The following is a 27,108-nucleotide window of genomic DNA, read 5'->3' on the forward strand; positions in this document are numbered from 1 at the left end:
TTTCAATTTCGAACGTTTATTTAATCCTCTTACATGTTTATTTGCATAAATTACGAGCAATAATTAATACATCTATTATGCACAATATTGGAATCACTATGTCCTTCCTTTTTGTTCGAAGAGTCAATCTCATTCTCTAGCATTAGTACAAAATATTTTCAAGCCCGTGGATTTCTTTCTCTTCGAATTGCGAGATTTAGTAAAGGACAAGAGGATGAAATAGAAAAAGAGAGAGAAAGGGAGAGATATGAGAAAGATATAAAAATAATTTACCACACCCGATATCGCGGGCGTTATTTCCGTCGCGTACAAGTAAAGTTTTATTTACAATGATCTTAAGGAATATATTGGTCGCCGATCGCATAATTGGAAAATATATTGCTATCACTACAATCTATTTATGTACAAATGCGCGAACTGTGCACCCGAGGGTGCACATCCGTTTTCCCGAGGGAACGGGCGTCTAGACCGCAGAAAGGATACCTTTAGAATAAATAATGTTTCTTCAAGACCACGAATCTTTTCATTCGCGTTGTCGTTGCAGCCAGCATCGTAGACCTAAGACGAAACCTTGTATGCCGTGAAATAAAATATCTGAAAGCTTCTTTGCGTTGATCTATTATACTCACATTAACAATTTTTCTACATTGAAGGCATGAATCGTGTATATGGCAATTCAATTTTACAGACGCATAGAAAAATCATCAGAGAAGAGAATGCGACGAATCGGATCTAAAAATAAGTATTACAGAAGAGACAGTTGCACCGAACACGCCCGACGAATGATACGAGCAAGGGGCGCGGACCACGATTCCGCTCTGAATTATTTTATTCCACTAGACAACATCGTAGCTGCTCGTCGGTGAGACTGCGAGACAATGCACCGACGTTACATCGGCGATCATGCAGTTGTTCATCCCTCTTCTTCCTCCGGCTGAAAGCAGCCTCAAAGAAACCTACAATTGCGCGAGCGTTTCTCAGCTTGCCTCAGTCTTTAGTTACGCGCGCGTCGCGACGTAATAAATACATGTAAGTTCCGTACAAACATTTCGCGTAATACTGGAGACGAGGAAGTCCCGCGGGCTCGCGCGGGACTCCACGGCAACGTCGATCCCGTCCCGCGGTAGGATCCCTTCCGATCTAGGTAGATCGCGCATCCTCGCGAGCCGACTATCGGGATCCTTCGAAAGACCCGGGAAGAAGGATAGTCGGTCGGATTCCACGAACGTACCGTTACACGCTCGGAGTTCTCTCTCGCGCGCGAACAGCTCGGGCTGAGCTGCCGTTCGAGTCGCCCCGGCCAACAGCCAAATCCAATCGCCTGGGCGATTATCAGGAGCCGCCCCCGATGTCTCACGACCGGGTCGACCTTACAGACACGTGTGCACGGTCTTCTTCGTCTTGCACATCTGGCACTTGACCTCGCAGCACCAGTGGAACGTGCAGGCGCATCTCTCGATCACCGTCACCTCCTGGGTCTTATGACCCCTGCCGCAGCACATCAGGTCGCAACCGTCGACACCGATGCTCGTGTCGTTGCACTGCCGGCCGTAGGTGCCCAGGATGCCGAGTTTCGGGTTCTTTTCGCAGAACCCCGGCGACGGTTCTACGTAAACGAGGTCCTTGTTGCCGGGCGGCTTGTGCTCCGGATTGTACGGCTTCAGCTGGAAGTTGTAGCGCTGCCGACGTCCGAGACCACCGCGGTGATGGTGGACAGAATTGCTGGCCGAGTTGCTGGTGATGGCGTTCGCGCGAGAGCGATCCGAATTGGTCACCATCACCCGGGACGCGCCGTCGAAGCGGTCCTTCAGGTTGTCGCCGACCACGCGGAAGTTCGGCAGCCGCATCCAGCAGGTCTTCACCGTGCACGAGCCCGACATGCCGTGGCACTTGCACTCCTGGCGCATCTCTGAGGACACGTGCTGCAACAAGAGGAACATGGGGCTGTGAATTCTCTCTGCGATTGATGTTCGCAATATATACAGGGTGGCCCATTTTAATTTATACAGTCGATTTTTTAAAAAACTAAAAGAGATACGAAAAAATGTTTCAGACAGACATGTCACGATTTCGAGGGGGACATAAGATGATACCATTGGTTTGATCTTGAATAGTCGTTTGAAGGTCACGCGAAGATCACCTTGAATTTCTTAAATTGAAACCCCAACTTTTTATTGCAGATTCTTATTCTCCATCGAAAAGTAAGTAACTTTTGTCTGAAACATTTTTCCGAAAAATGTCATCTTATGTCCTTAAAATGTCCTCAAAACTCATCTTGAAGATCATTTTAAGGACATAAGATGACAATTTTCGGAAAAATGTTTCAGACAAAAGTTACTTACTTTTCGATGGAGAATAAGAATCTGCAATAAAAAGTTGGGGTTTCAATTTAAGAAATTCAAGGTGATCTTCGCGTGACCTTCAAACGACTATTCAAGGTCAAACCAATGGTATCATCTTATGTCCCCCTCGAAATCGTGACATGTCTGTCTGAAACATTTTTTCGTATCTCTTTTAGTTTTTTAAAAAATCGACTGTATAATTTAAAATGGGCCACCCTGTATATATGATTTGTGATGAAGATATTGAAGATTTCAAGGTTTGATCCACTCGCTCGATGAATTTAAATTAAAATATGTATCAAGATTGAAAACAAAATAAACTGAGATCGAACTGGCATAATAATGACAGAGAATATAAAGCAATGGAGGGAACATACATGATAAATTTTGCAACGGAATCCTTTTTTGATTTTGCTCTTATTCTATTTCCATTTCACTCTTTGTCTACACTTCAGAGGCGACGTATAAATAAAAAACGAAGCGCTTACCGCTCTGCCGGCCTCGTTGTTGTGCAGATTCATCTTCTCGCGGAGATTTCGGCCACGCTCGCCGGTATCGACGAATTCACGAGAGAACTTGAAGCCGTATCCGATGTTATCTGAGCAGCCACCCCATTCCCAGTCGCGAACGGCGGTTGATGCGCGTGATTGGTGGGTATAGTCGCAGGAACACGACTGAATGCTGCCCTCGCTACATGCCCTCGCGATGCTGTGAGTCACAGCCGCGCTCGTGACGGCGTAGATGAAGGCGGTCTCTCGGCATCCTGCAAGAAAACCACGGGAAATTTATGACGCGCGCCGTATGCTGGAAGCTGAATTCTCCGCCGTGTCAAACAGAAGAAGAGGAAATACAGCTCGAAAGGATGTTCGGCTTCAGTCAATAATCATATTACAAATCTTACATAACTATTATGTACATTATCGCGTCTTCCAGTTTTTGGCTTTTCTTGTGTACACGTATACGATCGCGCAAAGGTATTTTCGGAATTCCTGGCGAATCAAATCTTTCGCGATTTTTTTCCATCGGAAATGCACAGTGCGTTCTGCGCGGATGTCCTTTCCTTTCGACGAGAAGCGGATACGGATATAAATATTTTTATCTTCGCCGAGAGTGTGCAGACAAAACTTTCACGGTGTTTGGTCGCGTGGGAGGTGAGCGGTGACGTCAGGCAACGTCTCAATCCTCCATGGAAGACTACCTGCGCGAGGAAGGTACCCTCGCAGGTGGAAGGTAGCGAGGGAGAACGACGAAGAAAGAGGGAGAGCCGGGAGAGACGGTACGTGACCTTAACCCTGAGTGGGCTGACCCGAAGCACCTCAAGCTTATCTGCATAAGGCGCAGGTGCTCGCCGGCTCCTTTTGTACCGGTGAAGATATCACGGAGGAAGAGCGTATGAAACGATTCCGTAAATTGCGATCTCGCCCCGTTCCCCGACAATGTTATACCGTTCCATTAGCGAGAAAGATACTGCACTCCATCTTTTTCGGATGAATGTTAGATTTTCGTCATTTTTAAGGGACTTGTTTGACCAAAGTGAAATATCACTCTCATTTTTTATTTAATTTATGCAGAGTAAATGCGTGTCGTATATATGCGACGAGTGTTATTCTGTGTTTTGTATACGTGAAAGCTGACAATTTTGTGAAAGTTGACAATTTCATTCTTTATTTGCGTCACCGAGTTTGAGTTATTCCAAAGCGGAGTGATTGATTAGCTGGAAGTCAGCGGGGAGCATTTCCGCATTGGATGCGACAGAATCTGAGAAATCGAGCATAAGAATAAGACGTCAAACGAGTTCACCCACCCCTGTTCAGGGATGATTCCGACTGGTCGACCGCCACAGTGGTGGCATCGCGGATGATCATCCATGACGAATCGATCTCAGCTACGAATTCCGGATTCGTCACGTGTCTTTCCTGCTGTGGCAGTCACATTTTGTCGGACTCTCTCATTCATGTTGGTGAATCCCCGCTACGCGAGGTACGGAGAAATAAGACGAAATTACGGATAAAAGCGAAAGAGTAGGAAGGGAGAAGAAGAGAGAGAGAGAGAGAGAGAGAGAGAGGGAGAGGGAGCAGAGAAAACGATTTTTCTAATCCTCGTGTAGAGTTGCGAGACAGAGAGAAGCCGAGAATGACGAAGAAAAACGGTCCGGTAGCACGGAGGGGAAATCGGAAGGGGGTGCCTTCCTAAACGGGAGATTTACGCCGTTACACCCCATTATCATGGTGGATCCTTGGTCCGTTTCGTCTCTCGCCCTAAATTCGATCAGTTCCAGATATTATTTGTCATAATGTCGGACTACCATGGCAGAGTGGATTATACCGTCCGTGGTCGCGTTGTCTCCCGAAAGGAGACGTCAATCCTGGAGGGTTAACAACGAGAGTGAAAAACCGTCACAAGTTCGTTTGACGAGGGCGCACAAAACCGAGACGGATCGACTCGTTGAACACTATAAGAGAAGTTTCATTAATGTGTGCTTGTAACGCATGTCGCACATAAATTTGCGTGTCACAGCGGGATTATTCGGTCTTGAAAATTGTTTATTACTGTTAGAATACATGAAAACTCTGTACAATTATTTTCACTGCGTTCTCCATGTGCTACCCTGGCGAAAATGGTTAGTGAGAGATTGTGTTTATATTTGTTTATGAAGAGTTTTGTCAATGGTTATACTGTTTATTAAGAGTTTTAATAATGGTTACACTGTTTGCAAGCACATTGCAAACACTTCTGCTAACAATAACGTTTTCCAAACACTTAGAAAACTATAATAGAAACGTTAGAGATTATGTTGTTAAACACCACTTAAACACTTCATAAGAAACGCTTTCAAAACAGTCACGTAACATTAATTTCAACATGCATCAAAACAATCTCACAACATTTCCCAAAAACGTTCTCTTCATAAACAATTAATATACATCTCTATAACATGGAGAATTAATGGTTACACTGTTTGGAAGCACGCTGCAAACACCTCTGCTGACAACATTCTACAAACACTTAGAAAACTATAATGGAATCGTTTGAGACTGTATTGTTAAACGTCACTTAACACTTCATAAGAAATGCTTTGAAAAACCAGATAGCGCTCGCGGCGCAGTTTCTCGCGAGCAAGAGTTGCCCAACAAGGTATTTTATATGATATATAACTTGTCACTGCCCACGGTTGATTATACAATTATACGTTTTGTTCGGAATATTTTTAAATTGCAGCAGAAGTGCAAAAAGTTTGCTACCAGGGCATTTATTGAATTGATAATGTGAGATTTATATCGCCAGTAGAGAGATTAAACACTAAAATTTATTATTGACCAAGTTGGCAAAAATCTTTGTCAGCTTGGTCAATAATAAATGGATTTTACTGTTTATTTATTGCATTGTTTAAGAATAAATTCTTAGGTCCATATTCTCAGCTCACTCTTATCAATAAATGCGCGTATTTATTTCTGATATTCTATAATATATGTAACGTGAACTATATACTAAATGCACGCATTTATCATAAAAGTGAGAATATAGACCTTAAATTCTTGCCAAACAGTTCAAACATTTCAACAACAATAAGAAACACGTAATAAACGCACTGTAAACTGCTGCTTAAAACATCCCCTGAACATTTTCAACATTTCGAAAACATCACACAACACTTTCCGAACTCTTACCAAATATAGTAGTGAACATCTCATAAACAATTCCATGTTTAAATTTACATCTCCTAAACATTTCAATACATGTTTTAAAGTTCAAATGAAACATTACTCAACACTTAAGCTAACGTTTTATAAACTTTCAATAAACATATTATTTTCGCCAGGGTACCTTCTTCCTCGTTGACAAAATTAGACTCTCTATTAATGAATTTTAGCTGTTAATTTGCTTCGCGATAATTCTCGCCTGTTAGTGGAAAGAGAAAGGGAACCGATTTATCGCTCGCGATAAAAATACATGAATTTTTATCATGTTACAGACATAATCATATTATACCACACGCGCTGGTTGATTCATGTCCTCCGTCCTGCTCGTAAAAGCCAGGCTAATCGTTCGCGGCGAACGCCCTCGATGAACTCATTGCCTCGTGCGTGGAGGATTTCGTAATTCGTAGAAACCAACCCGTTCGATTTTTCTCTCGAGCGAGTTTTACGATTTTCAAACAATCGGACCGTCGTTCGCAGATAAGCGAGTCGCGGTCTCGTTTTCTCGAGCCGCTATCGGCACGCGCGCCCGCGCCAGAACGGCACGGAGGAAAAAGCAGGAAAGTGCCGGAACGGGAGGAAAGAAAACGGCCATGGGGAAAGAGACTCGGTGCGGGGAAAGTAACAGGTGGAGAAGTGAAAAAGCGCGGACCCGGTAATCCCGGTGCCGTGCGATTGTTTGCCGTCGACGAGAGCTGAGAGTACGCCGTTCCCGCTTGTTCCGCGTACGATAAATAGTTCGACGGCTTTATCGACTCGTTCAAATAGTATGAGCAAGTTGGAGGCGCAGCCAGAGTGTGCCCGTAAAGAGTAAATACGCGAGATACACGTTGATGGAAATTTCTCGGTCATGCTCTCGCGCACTGCTTCGATACCTGTCCCCGACGACGTGGTTGAGTGTCAGGGACGATGGACATCGTTTCTGATTACAGAAACGTGTAAGACCCTAGGAGTATCTCGTGCAATCCTTCATGTAATCCTCGAAGAAATTTTCGCGTAAATTTTATTGAAACTATTTTTGGGAATGAATGGATGTGTGTGTATGTGTGATGAAGGAATAATATTGTAAACCAAGTTCCTTCTTGGCAGAAAAAGCTGAAGTTGATGAATATATATAAATATATCCATGTTTGATAATGACCATGTGTTTCTCTTTGTTGCGAAAACCGTAGTCACAGTTTTGCATTAATCGAGTCAGAAGTATCACGTCTAAATTATTTATTTCGTCGGATTTGAAAGACTATTTCGGAGAACTGGCAATGCCAAAATAATCATCGCGGTACCGTCAAATTGATAGATTATTAAATGGACTTGATCGAAAGTTGATAAAAGGTACATATATACAGGGTGTCCCGAGTTTTAACCGACAAACTGCGGGAGCATATTCTACTAGTGGAAATAAGAAAAAATTCTTATATCGAGTTTGCTTAGAAATGCTTTATTACAAAGTTATAAACCAATATTGAAAAGAAATATCAGATAAGTAACAACGGAACATAGTGTAGAATTTGGAAGGTCGAAGATGTTTATGTTACGTGTATTCACATGTATTCATGTTCACTATGTTGAAACGATTCAGTATGATTGTTACTTTCACAACAGTAGCTGTTAGATTTCAATCGTCGTGTCAACTAGCAATTACTATCAGAATGCCAAAAGTGTTTTCAAATGAGGAATACACTGATACTCATTTCGTGTACGGATTCTGTGACGGAAATGCACGAGCTGCCGTACGAGAGTATCAACGTAGATTTCCTAACAGGAGAGCACCAGATAGATTTAAAGCAACGAATTACTAATTCAGTTACTGAGATGCAACAAAATTTTCAGGAATGTCGTACCGTAACAAATTCTGTACTACGTCGATGTCTAGCTTGTATCGATGTGCAAGGACAACATTTTAAAATGCGTCACTAAATCATTGCGTAGATAATTTTTATTCTTGTGAAAAAATCCGTTGTTACTTATCTGATATTTCTTTTCAATATTGGTTTATAACTTTGTAATAAAGCATTTCTAAGCAAACTCGATATAAGAATTTTTTCTTATTTCCACTAGTAGAATATGCTCCCGCAGTTTGTCGGTTAAAACCCGGGACACCCTGTATATATATATATATATATATTTTAACCGACAAACTGCGGGAGCATATTCTACTAGTGGAAATAAGAAAAAATTCTTATATCGAGTTTGCTTAGAAATGCTTTATTACAAAGTTATAAACCAATATTGAAAAGAAATATGAGATAAGTAACAACGGATTTTTTCACAAAAATAAAAATTATCTACGCAATGATTTAGTGACGCATTTCAAAATGTTGTCCTTGCACATCGATACAAGCTAGACATCGACGTAGTACAGAATTTGTTACAGTACGACATTCCTGAAAATTTTGTTGATGATATATATATATTGAATGATGATATATATATATATATATATATATATATATATATATATACATGAGATGTTATAACAGGCTGATGTATGAATTCATAAGACGTACGGTTGACATTTCGGTCGCAAAGGCCCAATGAAATAGGGCAAATATCCGCGATCTCCGAGCGTCGTTCTCGAGAATGTCCTAAGCGACATCGTCGCGCACCTTTACGAGGGACATTTGCGTCTCGGCCGAAATTCCACGGAGATAAAATCGTTAGGAATTATTGCTACTGTCGCGGTACGCGTTTCTGTCAGAGGACAGAACGAGTTATACGGTGTAACCACCTACGAGTGGAATCTAAAACGACGTGCCCTGGCGATGGTGGTCCTCGATGATATCGATGACGTGATAATTTACGCATAACACAGTCATTATACGCGAGATGATAGCGTGCGATTCCAAATAATAGGCTCGACGCGAAAAACCACTTACAATGAATCATTACGAACATCACGACGAACGGAGAGATGGATTTATTGCTCGCGCGTTGTCAGAGATTGCCATTTCAGGTGACAATATGAGGAAAACTGTGTATTGACTGGTTATTAAACATTTTTCACAGACACGCGGAAGATTAAGGCGTTTATTTAATGACGTAAGCGTAAATTTATTCGATTTGATAGAAGCAAAATTAAAAAGAAATATAAGCATTTATCACTTTTGATAATTCTCAGTACTTAAATAATTCACAGTATACAATATCTACATCGTAGAAATGCATATCAGGAAAATCATTAAAAAATTACAGAATCTATCAGACGTTGATGAATACTCTTTTACGCTTGTTTCGCGATAATATTCGACATTCGCGACAACGGAGCACGTCTGAGCGATCACGGCGGCAACTTGGCGAGGGCCCGAAGATAAGAAAGACGAGAGACCGCCGAGAGAGCAGGGCGGAGAACAGTGCCGAGGAACTCGAAGACCGCGAAATAACACGGAGCGCCATATAGGCCCACGGGAACGAGAGCGGGGCCTCGGGTCCGGGGCCCCGTGGAAGCAAACAAGATGTAAAAATCACGGGGCCCATTGGGTCGCGGCTCACGTTTTCGCAAGAAACTGTGGCGTGCCGTCGACACATGTAGCCCATCATAGGCCGCGATTTATGGTGGCGTAACGCCACGGCAAAAAGCGCCCGGTGTCGCCATATAAGACGCGTTCTGCACCGCTTACACTGGACAGGTATTGATTGAATTTACCCAGTAAACGGCCGATTATGTCGATTTCGCGCACGGCGGGGATATTCGGAACACGTGGCACTCTCTTCGGCTGGACGCCTGATGAAGACAAGACTGGAGACTCGTATCAACCTGGACGAGAGATTGAGATTGCTCGATCGCGCGATTAGGATCGTTCTGGATTCGCCTCCGATCCGACTCCGCAAAAAAAGTCGCTCTGGTCGTGATGAGTTTCGATGCTGACGTATGCGTGAAACATGCGCACGATTATCGCGGCAATAATGCAATCAGCGGATAAAGAGACTTCGGAATTTGTCGCGGATCAATGCTCGCGAGAGTTCTTCGTGGCTGCTTTGCTCTTCTTCGGTATTCCTTTTTTCCATCGCTTTGCAGTTTGCCTTTCTGTTGAAGCTGCGGTTATAATAGAATCATGAAAAGCAATGTGTGCAAACCGCGCGCAGAGCTGCAGAGTCATTTCGTGGGATAAGGTACGGGTCCGTAACTAATTTTGAGCTTCTCTTGCTGATTGGCTGCCTCATTGGAGGAGCATAGCTGGAGAGAGATGATCATTTGGCACTGTGTGTGCGTTGACCAACGTCCAAATCATTCTTGTATGCTCGACATCCCGCATTCTGCTGACAATACGCCAAATTTGCTCTTCGTAACAAATCATAATACATTAACGCCGCATCTATCTACGCAACGAATTAATTCATTAATTCATTGTTAATCCGTAAAACGAGGGGAGACACAAGACAATTCATATCCCCTGATCATTATTTCCCAACTCCGGTTTGATTTCTTGGAACTTGGAGATAAATTGGCTTGCGCGTAAACGAGTCCACTCGTCATCGCGGGTGCAGCTTCTCCTTTTTGCAATAATTTTCAAACTCGGTGGCGACCCGAGCCAGGGGGAGACGCAGTTGCGCGTTCGATGGAGCGGGGTTCTCGCGGGGTTCTTCGCAGTTTACCGAGCAATTAGGCTGTGGGGTTCGCTTTTGCGAGCTATGGTGCGGAGCCTCTCTGTATGTGTGTGTATGTGTGCGCGTTTGTGTGAGTACGAGGAGGAAGATGCAGCAGGCACGAGGGAGAAAGGCATGAGGGAAAGGGGCGCAAGAGGCCGCGAGAAGAAGCGAGATGGGGAACGGAGGTAGGCGAGGGTACCAATGCGGTAGGTGGCTCTTGGCGGCGAAATGATTACAGGCCGCGAACGCACTCACTACCAGCTATAATATCGAGTACAAACGCAACCAAAAATATCCGCCGAATCGCGCGAGAGTCTCTTCTCGATCGAAGCGCTCGTTCATCCGTTTACGCGCGCTGATGATCACGCGAGGCGTTTAAATTCAAATGTCGCTGCGCTCGGCTCGCGTCGCCTGTCGACAAAAGTCTCGGATCGATATACATATTAATTGACGTCACGTTTCTCGTCGACCTGATGATTACGCGCTTTGAGCATGTATGAATACATCACGATCGTTTTATTCGGGAGATAGAATCATTATTGCGAATTTCAATGTAGACTGATAACTCGTTTTGCACTGCTTAATGATACTCGTGTTGGAGCGAAGAGAAAGATAGAGAAAAAGAAAGAAAGAGAAAAGAAATCAGTTATCACGTAGGATATCGTTTCCTATTCTGCAAGCAGTACCCACAGTTTTGAATTAGCGGCTCAGAACGTGGAATTTGTTTTCTTCATAAGAGCACTGCAAGTCTTATAATATAAACACATGTAACATGGAATTTTCTTCATAAGAGCACTGCAAGTCTTATAATATAAATACATGTAACATGGAACACACAGGATCTTTGAAAGACCCTCCGTTGCTGACGCAATAAATTCTGACGCAATGCTCGCAATCAAACGTCACGTTGTTAATGCGAAAAAAGTAATGCAACGTAACGCTATGGACTGCATGTTTGCCCGCTTGATAATCGATACATCATCTACTTTCACTGCCGACAGCTCGATGCTACTTTGGTTGATACATGGCAACGTGACGACGCTAATCCGGAAACGACCGTTTAGACCGGTGTACGCGATTTTTTTCCGGATCCTATCCCTCGCTTCATTCCCGAATGCGACAAGTAAGAGAGCGCATTACTGCTCGCTGATAGCGATCTGTGTTTCCCCCGTGCCAGCGTCAGTTGAAGATGAAATCTCTCGAGGATCCATACGAGAGGACAAAGAAGACACGAGACGCGAGAAGAACGGAGGAAACTGGTCCGCGCTCACACGAGGCGATGAAGATGAAAGGTGAAAGGTCGAGGGCCCCGTCTCGTAGAAGCTGCGCGCGATCCTGCAGATTATTACAGAAAACGGGAGGGGCGAGATCTACCCTTAAACCTGAATCCATCGCGGTCATCCATTACGGAACGATCGTTGAATTTCGTTATCCGTTACATAGAGAAAAGTAAAGATGTGTGTGTGTGTGTAGTAAGAGAGTGTGATCGACACACAACTAGCTGCGAAGAAATATTTATAAAAACGCATACCGCAAACGAAGTTAAATTAAGCACGTCAGAAGGCAGCATTTATCTTCTGACGCATTTAAGGGGGGAGCCTGCTTTAGAACGCTGAAAATAAGGTATATTTTACGAATTTTTTTTGGAGAAACTATACAGCGGATCATTATAAAACTTTGATGCATTTATTAGTACATGTTTAAAGATAAAAAAATTATTTTTTTATTTGAATATATCGCCTGTAGAGGTCGTCCTGGAGGCATCTTAGTGCAGCCGGCATTGTAAATTCGTGAGCATTCTCCTGCCTCCAAATTTCATCCAAACTGAAAAATTGAAATATTTTCTTGTTATTTATGAATTCCCATCGTCGATGAACCTTTAATATTCATAAAAACATTAAGTTAAACAATTATTTTTGCATGAAAAAGTTCAAAAACTTTGCCTAAAAATCGTACTTTTGTGTTCCAAGCTCCACCATTTTGACACTTTTCAACTTTTTTCTTCTCTCTTTGGTTCATCGACGATGGGAATTCATAAATAACGAGAACATATTTCAATTTTTCAGTTTAGACGAAATTTGGAGGCAGGAGAATGCTCAGCAATTTGCAATGCCGGCGACGCGGCTGCACTAAGATTTCTCCAGGACGACCTCTACAGGCGATATATTCAAATAAAAAAATAATTTTTTTATCTTTAAACATGTACTAATAAATGCATCAACGTTTTATAATGATCCGCTGTATAGTTTCTCCAAAAAAATTCGTAAAATTATACCTTATTTTCAACGTTCTAAAGCAGGCTCCCCCCTTAATTTGTGCGAATTTCTTTGCGATCACTCGCAATAAATTCCGATTGCGCACCTGGGCTAAATATTTTACAATATTCATTATCTTCCGCGATAGATAGAAAGAGAGAGAGAGAGAGAGAGAGAGACAGAGAGTGAACATAATTGTATAGTATTTTCCGCGCACATCTCGAATTAATGCCTCGCAGTGATCGTTGAACCTTTCGACGGGGATTACGATCGATCTTTGAATCGCGTGATGCGCTTTACCTTACGACTCGCTTGTAACATAATTTTCCGCCATGCCTTGACAGAACAATGCGTCATAGAGGCGCGAAGCGAATGTATCGCACAATGAAAACGGATTCCCGTCCCTTCCGGCTGCGATGCTGCACTCGCGAGTGGCTTTCTCAGCGCTTGATTAACACGTCAAGCGTTACGGATGCCACATGGTGCTCTCGCTTTTTACTCGCTTACAGGTGTCATATAAATGCCGTACGTTACCGTGACGTTCGTTCAATTTTGCGGAATTCCTAATGGCCGTTGCGCCGCCCGACTTATTCCTTAACGACCGCAAAGTATAGTAATAACGCGCGAGGAGTCCGTAACTTGGGCGTACGCAAAGATCGGCATGCGTTACGTGCCGCATCGAATTATACACGCTGAAATGTATTAAACGTATCGTAGTATTTTTTTTCTTTTTTTTTCTTATTGCAGGTTTCGTGAAGACCGATCGAACAGAGATCTCAAATAAACGCCATTCCACGAGACTCGACCTCCAAACTCCACCTGACACCGCGCGATATTCTACAGAGAATTCAACAGAGAACAATTAACATGACAAGGAGCCAGAAAATTTTTACGTGACATGATATAGATATCAAAATAATCAAACAGTAGTAATCAAACTTATCAAACGTATCAATGAGCGATTAATTATTTTGTGCACATTGCTGGGTCGTGTGGCGAATGCGTCAACGTGGCAACGGCGAGCGCGCGACCACAGTCGGAGGGTGAGTGGGAAATAAGAGTGTCCGAGAGTACAGGGAGGATACAGATCTATCGGCAACTAGATACCGGTGTTAGTCACAGACAGCTCGCGTCAGAGGGAACATCGTATTAACCGCCAATCTGAACCCTAACACGGCCACGTTACGATCGTCTCGTGTTGCAAACGAAACGGGCGTCGAGGTGTGCGCGTTATAGGCTCGTGAAAATAACGCGCACATACTTCGTATCTCTCTCCCCCTCTCTTTCGGTCTGTCTTTCCCTGTCGTTCTCCACCTTTTTTTACCCCCCGTTTCTTCTGCTCTTTGCGCCATGTACTTCTTTTAGTTTTACTAAGTGGCCATATGGGGACATTCGGCATAATGGGGTGGGAGCGGCTCGAGCGAAAAAGCTCGGCTTACAATCGCCTCGACGAGATCTAAAAGAGCCGCAGGGGAGCCAGAACTGGTACGAGAAGGTCCATTATCAGGTTGCAAAACATACATCTGGCCGAGGGCACGTGCCCGGGGCCTTCGGACGAAGGGCACGCCCCCCAAGATCCCCCGACTCTGCTTTCTTTCTCTCTCCCTCTGTCCGTCTGTCTGTCTGTCGGTCTCACTCATCTCTATTTCTCTCCCGTCCTCCTCTGCTCCTCCTCACGCCATCGTCGTGTACCCTGGGCCCTTCTGACCCTACGACGACTTCGAGCCTTCGCGCCCTGTGCACTCGATCCGTGCGATCGTTCGCACTCGAACGAGATGTTAATGCGCCTTGTCGAGAGCACCGCGGGTGTCTATGTGATCACGGTCTCTTAAATGGTGATGAAATAACACGTATACCTCCCCTAGCGAATTATTGTCCCCCATAGCGAATATATTATCTGACATATATCTTATGGCGTTTGCTAGAGATGTATTGACAAATTTTATATGCCGACTTTATTTGTCCGAAAAATATCCGCGTGTAAATCATTTTAAAATTGCATTCGTTTGTGCGGGGATTATATTCTTTGTCATTGTTAATACTAGAGTCTGAGATAGCCCATAAGCGGTACTTTTAAGAGAGAGAGAGAGAGAGAAAAGAAGAGAAAAATATTTAAATACATTTACTCATTTACTATATATTTTTTATCTTACACATTTTACGGATATTCCGATAGCAATTTAGTCCAACCTGCGATTCGTGTGCGATTCGCGTTACATGTAATTTTTTGCCTAATCAATTTTCACATGGATTTGTAAATTCACGATAAGTGCATTCACAAGATTTGTCGCGTACAATCCAGATAACAGACGCGAGATTAGGAGAAATATGATCCATTCGAAGTAACACGCTTTTCGACCAGATAAGAGGCCAATGATGTCGTTTTAAATTAGCTTGACATCCGCCGTGAATCCATGGCTTATCTCAAAGGTGTCGTTCGCTCGGCGATTATCGCGATGACGCATTGCGATGACGGGATGACGGTCTTATTACTTAATCTACTGAGCGTTACGGGACGACGTATCGAGGCTGCGCCGCGCGCCGGCTCAAGCAAATCGACAGATTTGTCACTCGATCATAACGGCCGCGATCGACCTTCTTTCTCTTTCTCTCTGTCTCATCTCTCTCCTCGTCTTCTTCCCCTCTCATTTTCTCCGCGGGAACTCGTCTCCAGTAAATCTCTATCGAATATACCGGTTATCGGGGACACAACCACGACACAATGGACGGTCGTTCGGTACAAGAGGAACAGGTATACCTCTCGGTTGTTTATGCGTATCTTTTTATCGAATCTCTCGATTCTGCGAGAACAAGAAGAGCAGTGTTATTTTTTCTTTTTTAAAATTTTTTTCGTAAAATTGATTTCGGCGGAAAGCTACCTATCATGCTTTCGATAGAAATGATAATCGAATTTCTGGACTTGATCATGCTGAGCGCAATAGTTGAGTAATCATATCTCGAAACATTTTCGTATCTTTGTTACTGCCATTCACATGTATTTTAATAATTTTGTGTTGCATTTAGAGCATATTGTTGAATTAATTGATGCCTGCTTACCTTTATCGACGATCTTGCCGAAGAGATTTTTCCCCCTGAGAAAGTTCTTCGTCGAACAATTCCATCGCCGATTACGAAACTGATGCTGACACTCGGAGATGGCTTGATTCGCACCCCTGGCCACCGCCATTAATACTCCCGGATTTTCCCTCGCAAGCTTTCTCTGTTTTCTCCTCAGAGTCGCGAAGACCGTAGGATCCATGTGCATGGAAGTCGTTGACATTGGCAAGAAATTGTTGGGTTCGCCCGCTTTTGCGATGCCCCTGAAAGCGTAAACGCATCGTGTCATTTTTTCACATTTCTCGAGCACATTCCACTCTAGTAAAACTTCCAATAAAAGGTAATTGCTTGCCCTAGTAAGAACGATTCACGAAAGCGAAAGCAATATACAACACAACATAAATAAACGCAAACAACTCGATTAAAAGAAAAAATTGAAGACCCGATCGATCTGAAGCATAAACAATAGGCAAACAATTAAGAATCAATAATCAACGATATCATCGATAATCATTAAATAAACACATACAAAATACTTAACAGACAACCCTCAGCAAATAGAAAAAAACATCATTTATCGCGACGCGATGGTAAAGTTTGAATGACCAAAAGAATTTCGGGGACAAAGGGAAATAGAATGAGAAGAACGGAAGCACGTAGATGAGTCATGAAGGAAGTCCTTCTTTGAAATTTGCCAAAAGGAAGGTTCCGCCAAAGCGGGAGTCTTTCGCCGCCACTTATTGTTAGGTCCATTCACTTCTCGGGGCGACTTCTCACATTCGGGGTAAAAGTCCAGGGTCCAGCCGGCGTCTGAAGACGCCTCCGACGGTGCCGGATAGGCGCGGAGTGCTAAGGACATGTTTTCAAACAGGGATCGTGTTAATGAAGAGCCACCGAGTAAAATTACTCCCGTGATCCGGCGGCATTGCGCTGTCCTTGCGCGGGAAGCGTAATCCCCCCGATCGTATATCCCCCATCTCCTCCCCCGACACGGGCGTTAAAGCGTATGCGCGTATGCGCGCTTTCGTGAAATTATCAATTTATATGCAGCCACGGCTGAGGCCAACCCCGGGCCTCGGCTGCGAGCTTAATGCAACGCGATCGCCAGTAAATTCCCTTAATGAGCCCGCGCGCGTTTCGTTTTGGCGAACGCCGCGCGCTCGTCGTTATCGTGCGTGTCGCGTATTACATGGCCGTCGTAATGTAATGTGCGCCGGGATATCGAGCGATATCGCGCGAATAAATTTTAATTACGCGGCAATTCCGCGAACGATAATGCGCATCGTCATCCGCCGCGATTGCGCTTGTCCTATCCGGGCCGCATCGTGCCGGGTGATCAATCAACGGGAGGGAGGCAAGTGACTCCGTGCTGTCGCTATGTAATAAAGCTGCAATTTATATTTGATAGTTGCTCAGATACGTCTTGTATGTACGCCCGCCGCTCTTATCGTGTATTTCTCGATGATTATTCAGTCGTGATGCAAGGTGTAATGCATTGCTCTCCGTACGAGATTTCTTGATTTCCTTATTCTATCCAAATTGATGTCCGACACGGGAAAGATTAAGTAAACTGCCATTTCGCGAAACAGGTTCTCCACTTTTCCAAGATTTACAAATTAAAGTAATGTACTACTTATTTAAAAAAAAGGAAAAAAAGACTTAAAGAAAATGAGGCTTTATGATTAAGATTATACGTTTTTCGAGCAGGATCAGATAATTGTATTTAGTCTATCGTATTGCGAATCGCTTGCGAAATATCTGAATCGGTGTGTAAACCCATGGGTGCTCAAGCGTGTGATTTAAACGGTGGTCGTCACCGCGAAACGCCGATTTCGCGCGCAAAAAGGTGCGCTTTCAGGAGCGAACGGGCAGCGCAAGAGCTGGAGAACGAGAAGCGACGAAGGTGGATTAGCACGAAAGACGAAACTGGTTCAGCAGTTTCGATCAACGGTAGCTCTCCTCTTGTGTATGTATTATATATACAGGGTGTATCAAAATCTTTTCCCGGATTTGCTATGGATTACTATGGATCTACTATGGACGGCAAATTCAATGTTGAAAGTTTTGTAAGAAGAATATGATTGTACGCCACACCCTCAGAAAGGATTTCTGATAACAAGACGAAAAATATTCTTGACTAATTTAATCGTATTACAAGTATAAAAAATATGAAAATAAAACAATTTTTAATTTAAATCAGTAATTTCTATTCTTCTCTCTCGAATTAAATAAGATTGTCTTACTGTCTTGAGACAAGAGTAACATATACAAATTTATGCTTATATATTCTTGTATGTAGAATAATTTGATATTAGCGCCACTTTATAGTAGGCTTTGTCGATGTCGACGCATTATTTTCTCACAGTCGCTCGTCGACTCGGCGCTTCTGCGTCCTTTATTCCGATAAAACGGCCAATATTTATGTGTTGCAATCGAAAATCGGGAAAGTGTTTCTGTGTTTCTGTTATTTACAATGAATAAGTGCAATACTCTACAAGAAATATTAAAAGATATGGAAATGTAAGTAAATATATACAATATACTTACTTGAGAAATAAGATTCGAGATAAGACATTTCCATATCTTTTAATATTTCTTGTAGAGTATTGCACTTATTCATTGTAAATAACAGAAACACTTTCCCGATTTTCGATTGCAACACATAAATATTGGCCGTTTTGTGCAGATTCTACAAATTCTCTTAGAAGAATAGAATAAGATGTCTTTTAGATCTCACAATATTCTTAAATCAAGATTATTTTGAACTTGCTACAAATTTTTATCTAAATCCTTCTGAGAAAATGAATGAGATAGCACGAAGATTATTTGAATCTAGATTTTCGAATTTTCTATTCAAGATTAAAATATGCTTCTTTTCAATAATAAATATGATTGTCGCTATAGCGATCTTATTTTATGATAGATTAAAGAGTAATAGCATTAAGTCCAGAAATCTTTTCTGTGGGTGCAGATTCTTGATTTCTTTTTTCTCAATCATGAGTGTGTCACTAATTAAGACACAAATCAGGGAACTCCTCACGAAAAATTACTTGAATCAGAATGTAACATTTCCGTTTGCTCGTTTATATTGTATTCGGAATTGCTTAATACTGTAATTATTCAAGATTGAAAAAATATCAGTAATGTTGATACTCTCAAGTCGTTTGAATTCGTATCTGCAAAAATTCGGGGAAAATATCCGACACTGGTGATACACCTTGTATATACATAAATCAAGCTACCGCGCGAGTCCGGCCTGCGAAAGAATTCGCGTCCCGATCGATCGAGCATCGCGCAGAAAAACGTTTAAATGTGCTCACGGTGCGCCCTTCGTGGGAAGAAGGACGCGCGGTCCTCGAAGGAACGCTGGACCGCGCAAAATGCATACTGATCAAGTGCACTAAGAAACGCCATAGTCCCTTCGAGCAGAAATCGAGACAATCGAACGCAGTCGATCAATGATTTTAAATACAGATGCTGTTGTTTAATTATACTTTTTAATTACAATCTCTAAATTTCAATATTTGAATATACAGAATAATTATACAGAAAAACGGATAATTAATCCACATCATTCTTAGAATCATGCATCTTCAAGTTGTCTTATCGCGATCAAAAGCTACAGGTTTCAAAGTCGAGCGATGCGATCTCCAAAGCGACGCAAGTGCATCGCAATGAAATGTTGATACTAGCATGAGTGCAGCAAGCGCCTGAAGAACTGAAGAACTCCCGGAGGCCTAAACGGGACGAACGAGTAAAGTCCGCTGGTGGAAAAGCAGCAAATGCGTCGGATATTTATTGTTCTTCAAGAAGAGACCGCGTGGAGACGTTCGTGCGACCCTTATTTAAAACAGCTCGCGCGCGCTGGGATCGGATCAGTCATCGCTCAGTATAATAAACAGGTAATCACTGTCACCGCGGCTCCGTCGACGCTTCGTAGTCTGGGCGGAAATCGAGGCGCCTGACAGAAACCGGCACTAGTCCAACGCGAAATCACAGTCAGCCTCACCCGCCACCGAGATCTCTTGACACTTGGAACGGGCTAAACAAACTCGCAGCGGGACACGAGGTGGCAGACACGTGGCCCGAGAAAAGGAGAGATTGTTCCCTGATATGGTTGGAAAATAGAATGCTCCTCATGTTCCATATGAATTTCTACATCATTTCATTCAACATAAACTGCAGCATGAGAGCAACGCAAACGAAAATGATGTTACAGTCGAAGAACTCGATGAATAATTTAAAGAGACTCGTAAACAGAGATTTATGTGTTATCCAAATTCGCGGTTCAATAAAAGAGGATTTCGTAACGTTTCGAGAGATTATCTTCTTGTACTCCTTCTTAATATCGTTACCGTGTAAATGCAAGCACGTAAAACTTGAAGCAACATGCCACGAGAGCCAGGAGGATCTCGGAGTCTCGGCTCGCACGACTCGCTAGGGCGGAATTACACGCGCGTTACCGCGGGCACAGCGCGCGAATAAAATCCAGGGAGGATAATGGAACACGCACGCGGAATTCTGCAACGCTGCGCCTTCGACGAGCATCGCATCGCGACGTGGTGCCTCGGAAACGCGTGTGTCCTGAACGCGCACATGGCGGCCCTTCGATTCGTCACGCGCGATCCGCGAGGGCCCGCGCGGCTGATGCGACGTGTAATGTACATCCGCGCGGCATCGCCGGCGATGCACAGGACGCCCGTTCGCATGCGGTGCATTCAATAAGCGATGTCCATAAATAAGCCGCACTGCGGACCGGTTAGGATGTATCTATTGCTTGTAATTTACGTCGGGCTGAAAAGCTCAGGGACGACCGTACCGTCTGCCCTCCACCGTCTTCGTACGCGACGCCAGACGATGGTCGAGACGAAAATAATTTATCGCGCCGAGAAAGGGAGGCATGGAGCGCCGGGGTGGCCCAATAACGATCCCTCGTCGCCCTGCGCTCGTGGTGACAAAGGACCGCGTTAAATCCGCGTCGCTGTCTATCCAAGTATCGCTGGTATAGTGTAATTTTCTGGTCCTGTTGAAAGATAACGCTAATGGAAGCAGAGAATTATTGGAATTATTAATGAACTATTTTGTGTTTATAAGTATTGATTTTCTAGATAGGTTTAGTTCGTTGCGACTCGAGCATCTTATCTCTCGTCGCTCTTCAACAGTCAATTGTCGAGAATCAGCTGGTCAGTTGATCCCGTCATCGAATGACGAGATCATTGTTTATCCGGTATCGATTCTGAGATGTAATTTATTTCATCATCGTTTATCTTAGTGCGGCTCAACGCTATTTCAGCGTCGAGAGTCGACTCCTCATCCACGGCGCGTGTTGCTCGTGGCTCTCAGACTTAACGACGAGCAAGCGGATTCACGTATTTAGGAGCAAGCTTGAGAGTACTTGGATTCTTTCAAATAAAAAGAGGATAAAAATAAAAGATGGACCATCAAGATAAAATACAACGTAATGCATTAAGACGTCTTCAATTAAAATTGCAGTTCGTGACGCATTGCAAAGGCACAATTCACGACAGGTACTAATAAATAATCTTTTTGCTAATACTTTCTATCGACACGGACGAAGCGGGCTTCTGATGTCCTCCGGATCCTAGTGGCTTTTTTTGTTTAGACCAATGTCCATCATTGAATAAAAGCGCGTGCATCGGCGTACCTTTCCAGCCACGACGGAACGATCGCGACGTGTGTCATCTCTAACGTGAGCCCGTCCATACTCAGAACGACGGCATCGCTGAATCAGGTCGAGATGTCATGAATCAGACGGGGATGTCGCGTTTCCGATCGCGGAGCTCGTCGACGTCTTTTTCATCCGCTCGACCGACTTCTCGTCTTTCCCGTCGTAGGAGAGCACGCCCGTCACGGTTACGCGTACCTCGCTCTCTTGATTCTCTCATCCTCGATGAGAGTCGTTTACGTCGATAAATCGACGTCGCTTAAGACCACCGACTCGCGACGGGGAACGACAGACAGACGTGAAATCACAGTGGATTCATTAGAATCGTGATATCGGTAAGACGTTCATTTGTAATTCGAAACACGATCGATTAATCGCCGGTCTCTTGGCGTCTCGTTCGCGAGATGTAGGACATTGTAAGCGGCGTGTTATCTTGCTCGATGATAATACGCGACATGCACCGAGCGATTCCGGTCTTGTCGCCGATGGGCACCGTGCTGATGTGAAATGCATCTGGAAACACGTGGACGTATCCGTGTGCAGTTAACTTATTCGAAGGAATTATTTTTTATGTCAATAACAATTTTGAATAACATTTAAAAATATTCAATTTAGAAAGAGATTTCTCTTCGATCCTTGAATCGTATCAGAAAGATATCCAAGAGCAGCCAACGTATAAGAACGAAGAGACTCGTATAGACTCCAGTTTCATCATCTACGGAAAGCTCGTCGCTCGCCGACCGTTTTCCGGATGCCACGCTGCGCTGAAATTATTTACGTGACGGCAGATGGACTCTTCGCGGCGGCGAAACGACTCGACTCGTCTCGTAAAAATCGCGCGGATTCGCAACAAAACAAAAAAGCAAGTTCTCGCGTTCGCGCGAGATCCGGAAAAGAATGCGCGGCTTAATTAGCGCTTTTCACGCGAAATCCGTGCGAACACGCGCAACCGGCCATACTTTATGTCGCCACGAGATTATTAATTATTGCCCGCGTCCGCACAATTAATTGTCGTCATTAACGTTCGATCCGACCACCCACGTCGCGCGATAATGCTCATCCATCGGATCCACGCGTTGACTCTTGATCTACCGATCGTCACTGCCGATCGATCGATCGATCGATCGATCGATCCCGACTTGTCTTGATTCGCGGTGAGCTGATACGGATAACGGGTATCTGTATCCCTTTACGGTGTGCACTTTTTTCTCATAATGAATTATGTTTGTTACATATCATGCTAACTTGTAAATAAACCAGCAATTCCGTTCATTCTCGATTCCGATATTGCCTGCTCGATCGTGCTTTCTTTGATTTCTTTATAACGAATATTGCTCTGTTTATCTGTGCTGCCTGTTTCCGATTATTCGTCTCGCTGGTCGATCGAGATATATCTCCAAAGTTAAAGACCGAGAGCACTAATTTATTGGGCCACACGCACGTCTCCCCCTTTTGAGTCGAGTCGAATATCCAGTTGTGAATGATTTCCGAGTTCTGTCTGTGTGTTAAAGTCCCACGAGCCTTTCGCTTCCACTCATTTCAGCATTTCACGGTGATGATATATTGTATGATTTATTTCATTCAATAATGGTCAATTAACATTAACCGCAGGAACAGGTTGACATATTGCCTATAATTCATGAAGCATTCACAAAGCCAGGTGATCAATTAGCAGTTAATCGCTGCGAGATAGATTTTTATTTGGACTTACCGGATAATGCAGATACTCAGAAATACCCAAAAAGTATTGTGAGAAAACTCACAAGGCGCACATATATTTCAATTCGACTTTCAAAAATGCGGTCTTTATTAAAAACTATATCTTTTAAGCACACGCTAAAGTTAAAGCAATGTGCCACTTGTGACCGTCGATCAATTTCTTCGGCGATCGAGAAGAACAGCTTCCACGCGATACCGTGACCATGGCCGCGCAAGAGCGGGGACAACTTTTTAATTGCTGACAAATGGCGGACGCAACGCGCGTCATGGTTTGGATAAGCGCGGGAGTCGCGAGCAAGAGAGAGAGACAGAGATAGAAAGAGACATGCGGTTCATCGTATCGCGTCAATTCAATTAATTTAGCGGCAATAAGCAACGCTACCGAGGCATCGCGCGCGAGTCCTGCGCAGAAACCGGGCGAGGCCGGCTGATTTATCGCCGGCGGTTTATCGTTATAGATGGATATTCATCGCGGCTATCTGGCTGGATAGTAGCGCGAGCGCTCGATCGTGCGCGTTATTTATCGCTGGTCTAATGAAGCCGGTCATTATCTAACATACATCGCGCGCGAGCGCGCGCAAGAAGCCGCTCGCGAATCAGAACGCGCGGAGATTATTTAGAATTATGATTAATGAATTAATAACGACACAGGGCGCGAGCGGAGGCGCGGACAACGTTGCTCCTACGATTAGCGCAATAAACGTCGGAGCGAGACAGGTGTTAATGCATGCGCGCACGAGGGTTAATTAGCGCACGCGGATCGATTCGATTCGAGCAGTGGTTAGTGTTTTAATTAAAGGAAAGCGCCGTAGATGCGATCATAAAGGAAGGAGAAAAGAGCGCTTCACAAGCTGTTCTTTCGTGATATATTTATGACATGGCGGCGTCACTGCCCTATCGCTGCTCCTTTGGCGTGTTTGCGACGTTAAAAGCATGGACACTAAAGAGCATAAAAATAGAAAGGTATACAGAAGGTAATAATATAGAAATATGGGCGTACAAATTCCTATTTGGGTTAAACATTACAAACGACAGACTATGACAAAGAGGAGTATGTCTGCGCCTCTTCTCAACGTAGACACATTTTTGCCGAAGGCGCCACGTGCAATAAATGCTACGTGACAACGTGACGCACTTGTGATTTTACTTGTCACGGGCAATGAAGAAAAGGAAAATTTTACCGCCTTTTCCTTAGTTTAGCCTCCCCGTTATTCTGTTTGTCAAGCCTGGTCAAACTCGGGTCTAGTTCAGAACTCGAGCAACAGGTTTATTAACCGCTATTAATCGTTCAGTGCAACGTTGAAATTGAACCTCGAGAACCATCGCCCGCAATCGCCGGCAATAAAAGCTTTTACAGCGCCGCGTGTTTATTAGGGAGGAGAGAGAGAGAGAGATAGGAAGACAGGAATCCGATTAGCAAAGGTGTATCAAGATAGCATTGTTCCTCGGTCACTCGGTACTCACCACCACATGGACCCTCTACCGCGGTTCTTGTTCCTGCTGATATCCGCCAGCAACGCTTGCGCCGTCACCACGAGCACGACCAGCAACATCTGGAACTTCATTTTCACGTCTTGCGTGTCCCGAACGTCCCGCGTAAATCCCCGATCGCCGATTCTGGCCGATTACACCAATCGCGTGCACCAACTATCACTGAACGAACATCGCGCGCGGATACCCAACGCGTACCCGAACCTGCCTCGCGTTCGACGCGAACTCTCGGGTCCTCCTCGAATCGGCACTCGCGCTGGGGGTCAGTGCTCACGACCTCACCGCTAATCGCTCGATAAGATCGTCCTGGCTGGATGACTCGGGCGCGATCCTTCCGGGGTGCCTCGATAATAACGGTCACTGATCGCCGCGTCACACCCCGGGATCAACGGAGCGTATCGGAGCCGATCGACTATTGAGTCTCGTAAGGGACGGTAAACCGTCTCGCTGCACTTCCGCGCACTGTCCTGTCCGTTCGCTTGCAGTCCTCGGTCCAAGTAGAGATCTCGCGCGACTTGTCGAGGTGTCGTAGCCGATTCTTCACGCTGTTGCTTGTGATGCTGCTTGACGCTTAGGCTCTTGTCGCCGAACTGCGGTCGTTGGTCGGCGGCGTACCGGCCGCAGGAACTCACCCCCCGAAGGGCTGTCCTCTCGAGGGGTGGGTGTCACCCTTGGTGAGAGCGTGTGAGCGAGCGATCCGGTGGTGGGAGAGAGCCGTACGGTTTCCTGCGCGCACGACTGGGTCCGAGGACGGTTTTGTACCTGCCGATCCACAGGAATCGCCGTGTATGCCCGGGCCCTTCACGACAGACAGGTCAGAGGATCCCGGTGAAGAACGGAAACGTCACCGGTGCGCCGGAACGCCTCTCGCTCGGTCTCTTAAAGGGTGGCATGTAAACGTAAGCGTGCCGCGTTCTGATCGTCCCGTTCCGTTCCGTACGTCCGTCGATCGTCCGTGCCACTCTCTGCTTCTTCGACGGGGAGGTCCTCCGAGTGGTAACGCGCGATGACGCTGCGGTGGCGGTGGCGGTGGCGTGCGAGCGTGCATGCGTGCCCACCATGGACGTGCGTGCACGCGTGCCCGTGTGTCAGGAGACACGATTGCACGGTGGAGATGTAAGGGGAGAGAAGCTCTATCCGCCCTTTTCTGTTGCCTTGCACCCTCTCTTTTGGTCCTTTTCTCTCTGTCTGTCTCGTCCTTCTCTCTGTTTTTTCGTTTCTTTTCGTCTTTCGCACGGTCTCTTTCTCCTTCTCTATCTCTCTTCCTCTAGCTCCTCTGTCTATCCCTGTCTTTCTGTCTTTTTTCCCGTCTGTTTCTGTGCTGCCCTCACGCGCCGCTCAGGGGGTACGGTGCAATGAGTTGGAGAACCAATACCCTTCGACGGGCAAGTATAGGCCTCCGCTAGCGACTGCACGCGCTCCTCCGCGGAAGAGCCGATCTCTCTTCAGAGAGAGAACGGGACGTTCTCCTTTCCCCCCCTGATACGGTGGGGACCACTGGACCCCCACAAGACCGATTAAATCTTGCCCCGCCTCTCTCGGTCCAGCTCCCGCCTCTCTTGCCCCTGCCCTTGCTCCAGCGACGTGCGCTACGATTTCTTCGGTTCTTTCCTCTCTCCTCAGGTTCCTCGTCATGTGCTTCCTCCTCTTCTTTCTCATCGCTGTCGTTATTCTTTTGCCTGGACCAACGTCAGAGAGCGAAATTGACAATTCCTTCCCGCGCGTTTTTATTACATCCTTCCTTTGTGATTCATGCTTCATCTGTATCGAGGCTCTCATCACATTAAAATTTTGACAGAAATGAGGAAGTGGTATCTGATGAAACAAATAAATATGTACAAATCGATCTTTAAATGCGTAATTTAATATTCCGCATATTTCATAAGAACATTTAAAATATAGATTAAATTTAAATAATAATAAATTAAAATTGTAATAGCAATTTATCAAACTAGTGTACAGTTTATATTAATTTTTTGTTTTCATGAAATCATAATGGCGCTGGTGTCCGACGACAATTTATTTTTCCATATTGGAGCCATTGCTGGTTATTGACGCAAAAATCGCCTGTTTCGTCATCATTGCCATCCGCATATCATTCTCGTTTCCTCGGAAACGACCCTGGCAATTTCTGACAGAGATCTTGTAGTCCGGCGAGCGAGCACGTGGCAATCAAGGGGACACAGAGGGCGGGTCTTAGGGAGACCACGCCTTCCAGTCCCCACCATAGGTCGCGTATTTCTCGTGCGAGGAGTCCCTGCTACGGTCCCCTC

General features: G+C 44.7%; 1 protein-coding gene across 1 annotated transcript; it reads right to left on the reverse strand.

Annotated features, from left to right (window-relative positions):
• On the reverse strand, positions 1-26,266 carry LOC105285318 (protein wingless). Its single transcript, XM_011349459.3, has 4 exons — positions 24,809-26,266; positions 15,940-16,202; positions 2,831-3,105; positions 1-1,922 (listed from the first exon to the last, which is right to left on the reverse strand). Exons 1-4 carry the CDS (start codon positions 24,907-24,909, stop codon positions 1,371-1,373), a joined length of 1,191 nt encoding a protein of 396 aa, XP_011347761.3. The 5' UTR covers positions 24,910-26,266; the 3' UTR covers positions 1-1,370.
• Between the last annotated feature and the right edge of the window lie 842 nt (positions 26,267-27,108).

This window comes from Ooceraea biroi, chromosome 2 (assembly GCF_003672135.1).
Source record: "Ooceraea biroi isolate clonal line C1 chromosome 2, Obir_v5.4, whole genome shotgun sequence".
In the NCBI taxonomy this organism is placed as follows: Eukaryota; Metazoa; Arthropoda; class Insecta; order Hymenoptera; family Formicidae; genus Ooceraea; species Ooceraea biroi.

What these genes read in the sequence shown, in the direction of transcription:
- LOC105285318 (XM_011349459.3), bottom strand. Translation starts at nt 24,909, where the DNA reads ATGAAGTTCCAGATGTTGCTGGTCGTGCTCGTGGTGACGGCGCAAGCG. An exon ending in CGGCAAGATCGTCGATAAAG is followed by an intron (nt 3,106 to 15,939) that starts GTAAGCAGGCAT and finishes GTTTTCTTGCAG; the next exon opens with GATGCCGAGAGACCGCCTTC. An exon ending in ACAACGAGGCCGGCAGAGCG is followed by an intron (nt 1,923 to 2,830) that starts GTAAGCGCTTCG and finishes CTCTTGTTGCAG; the next exon opens with CACGTGTCCTCAGAGATGCG.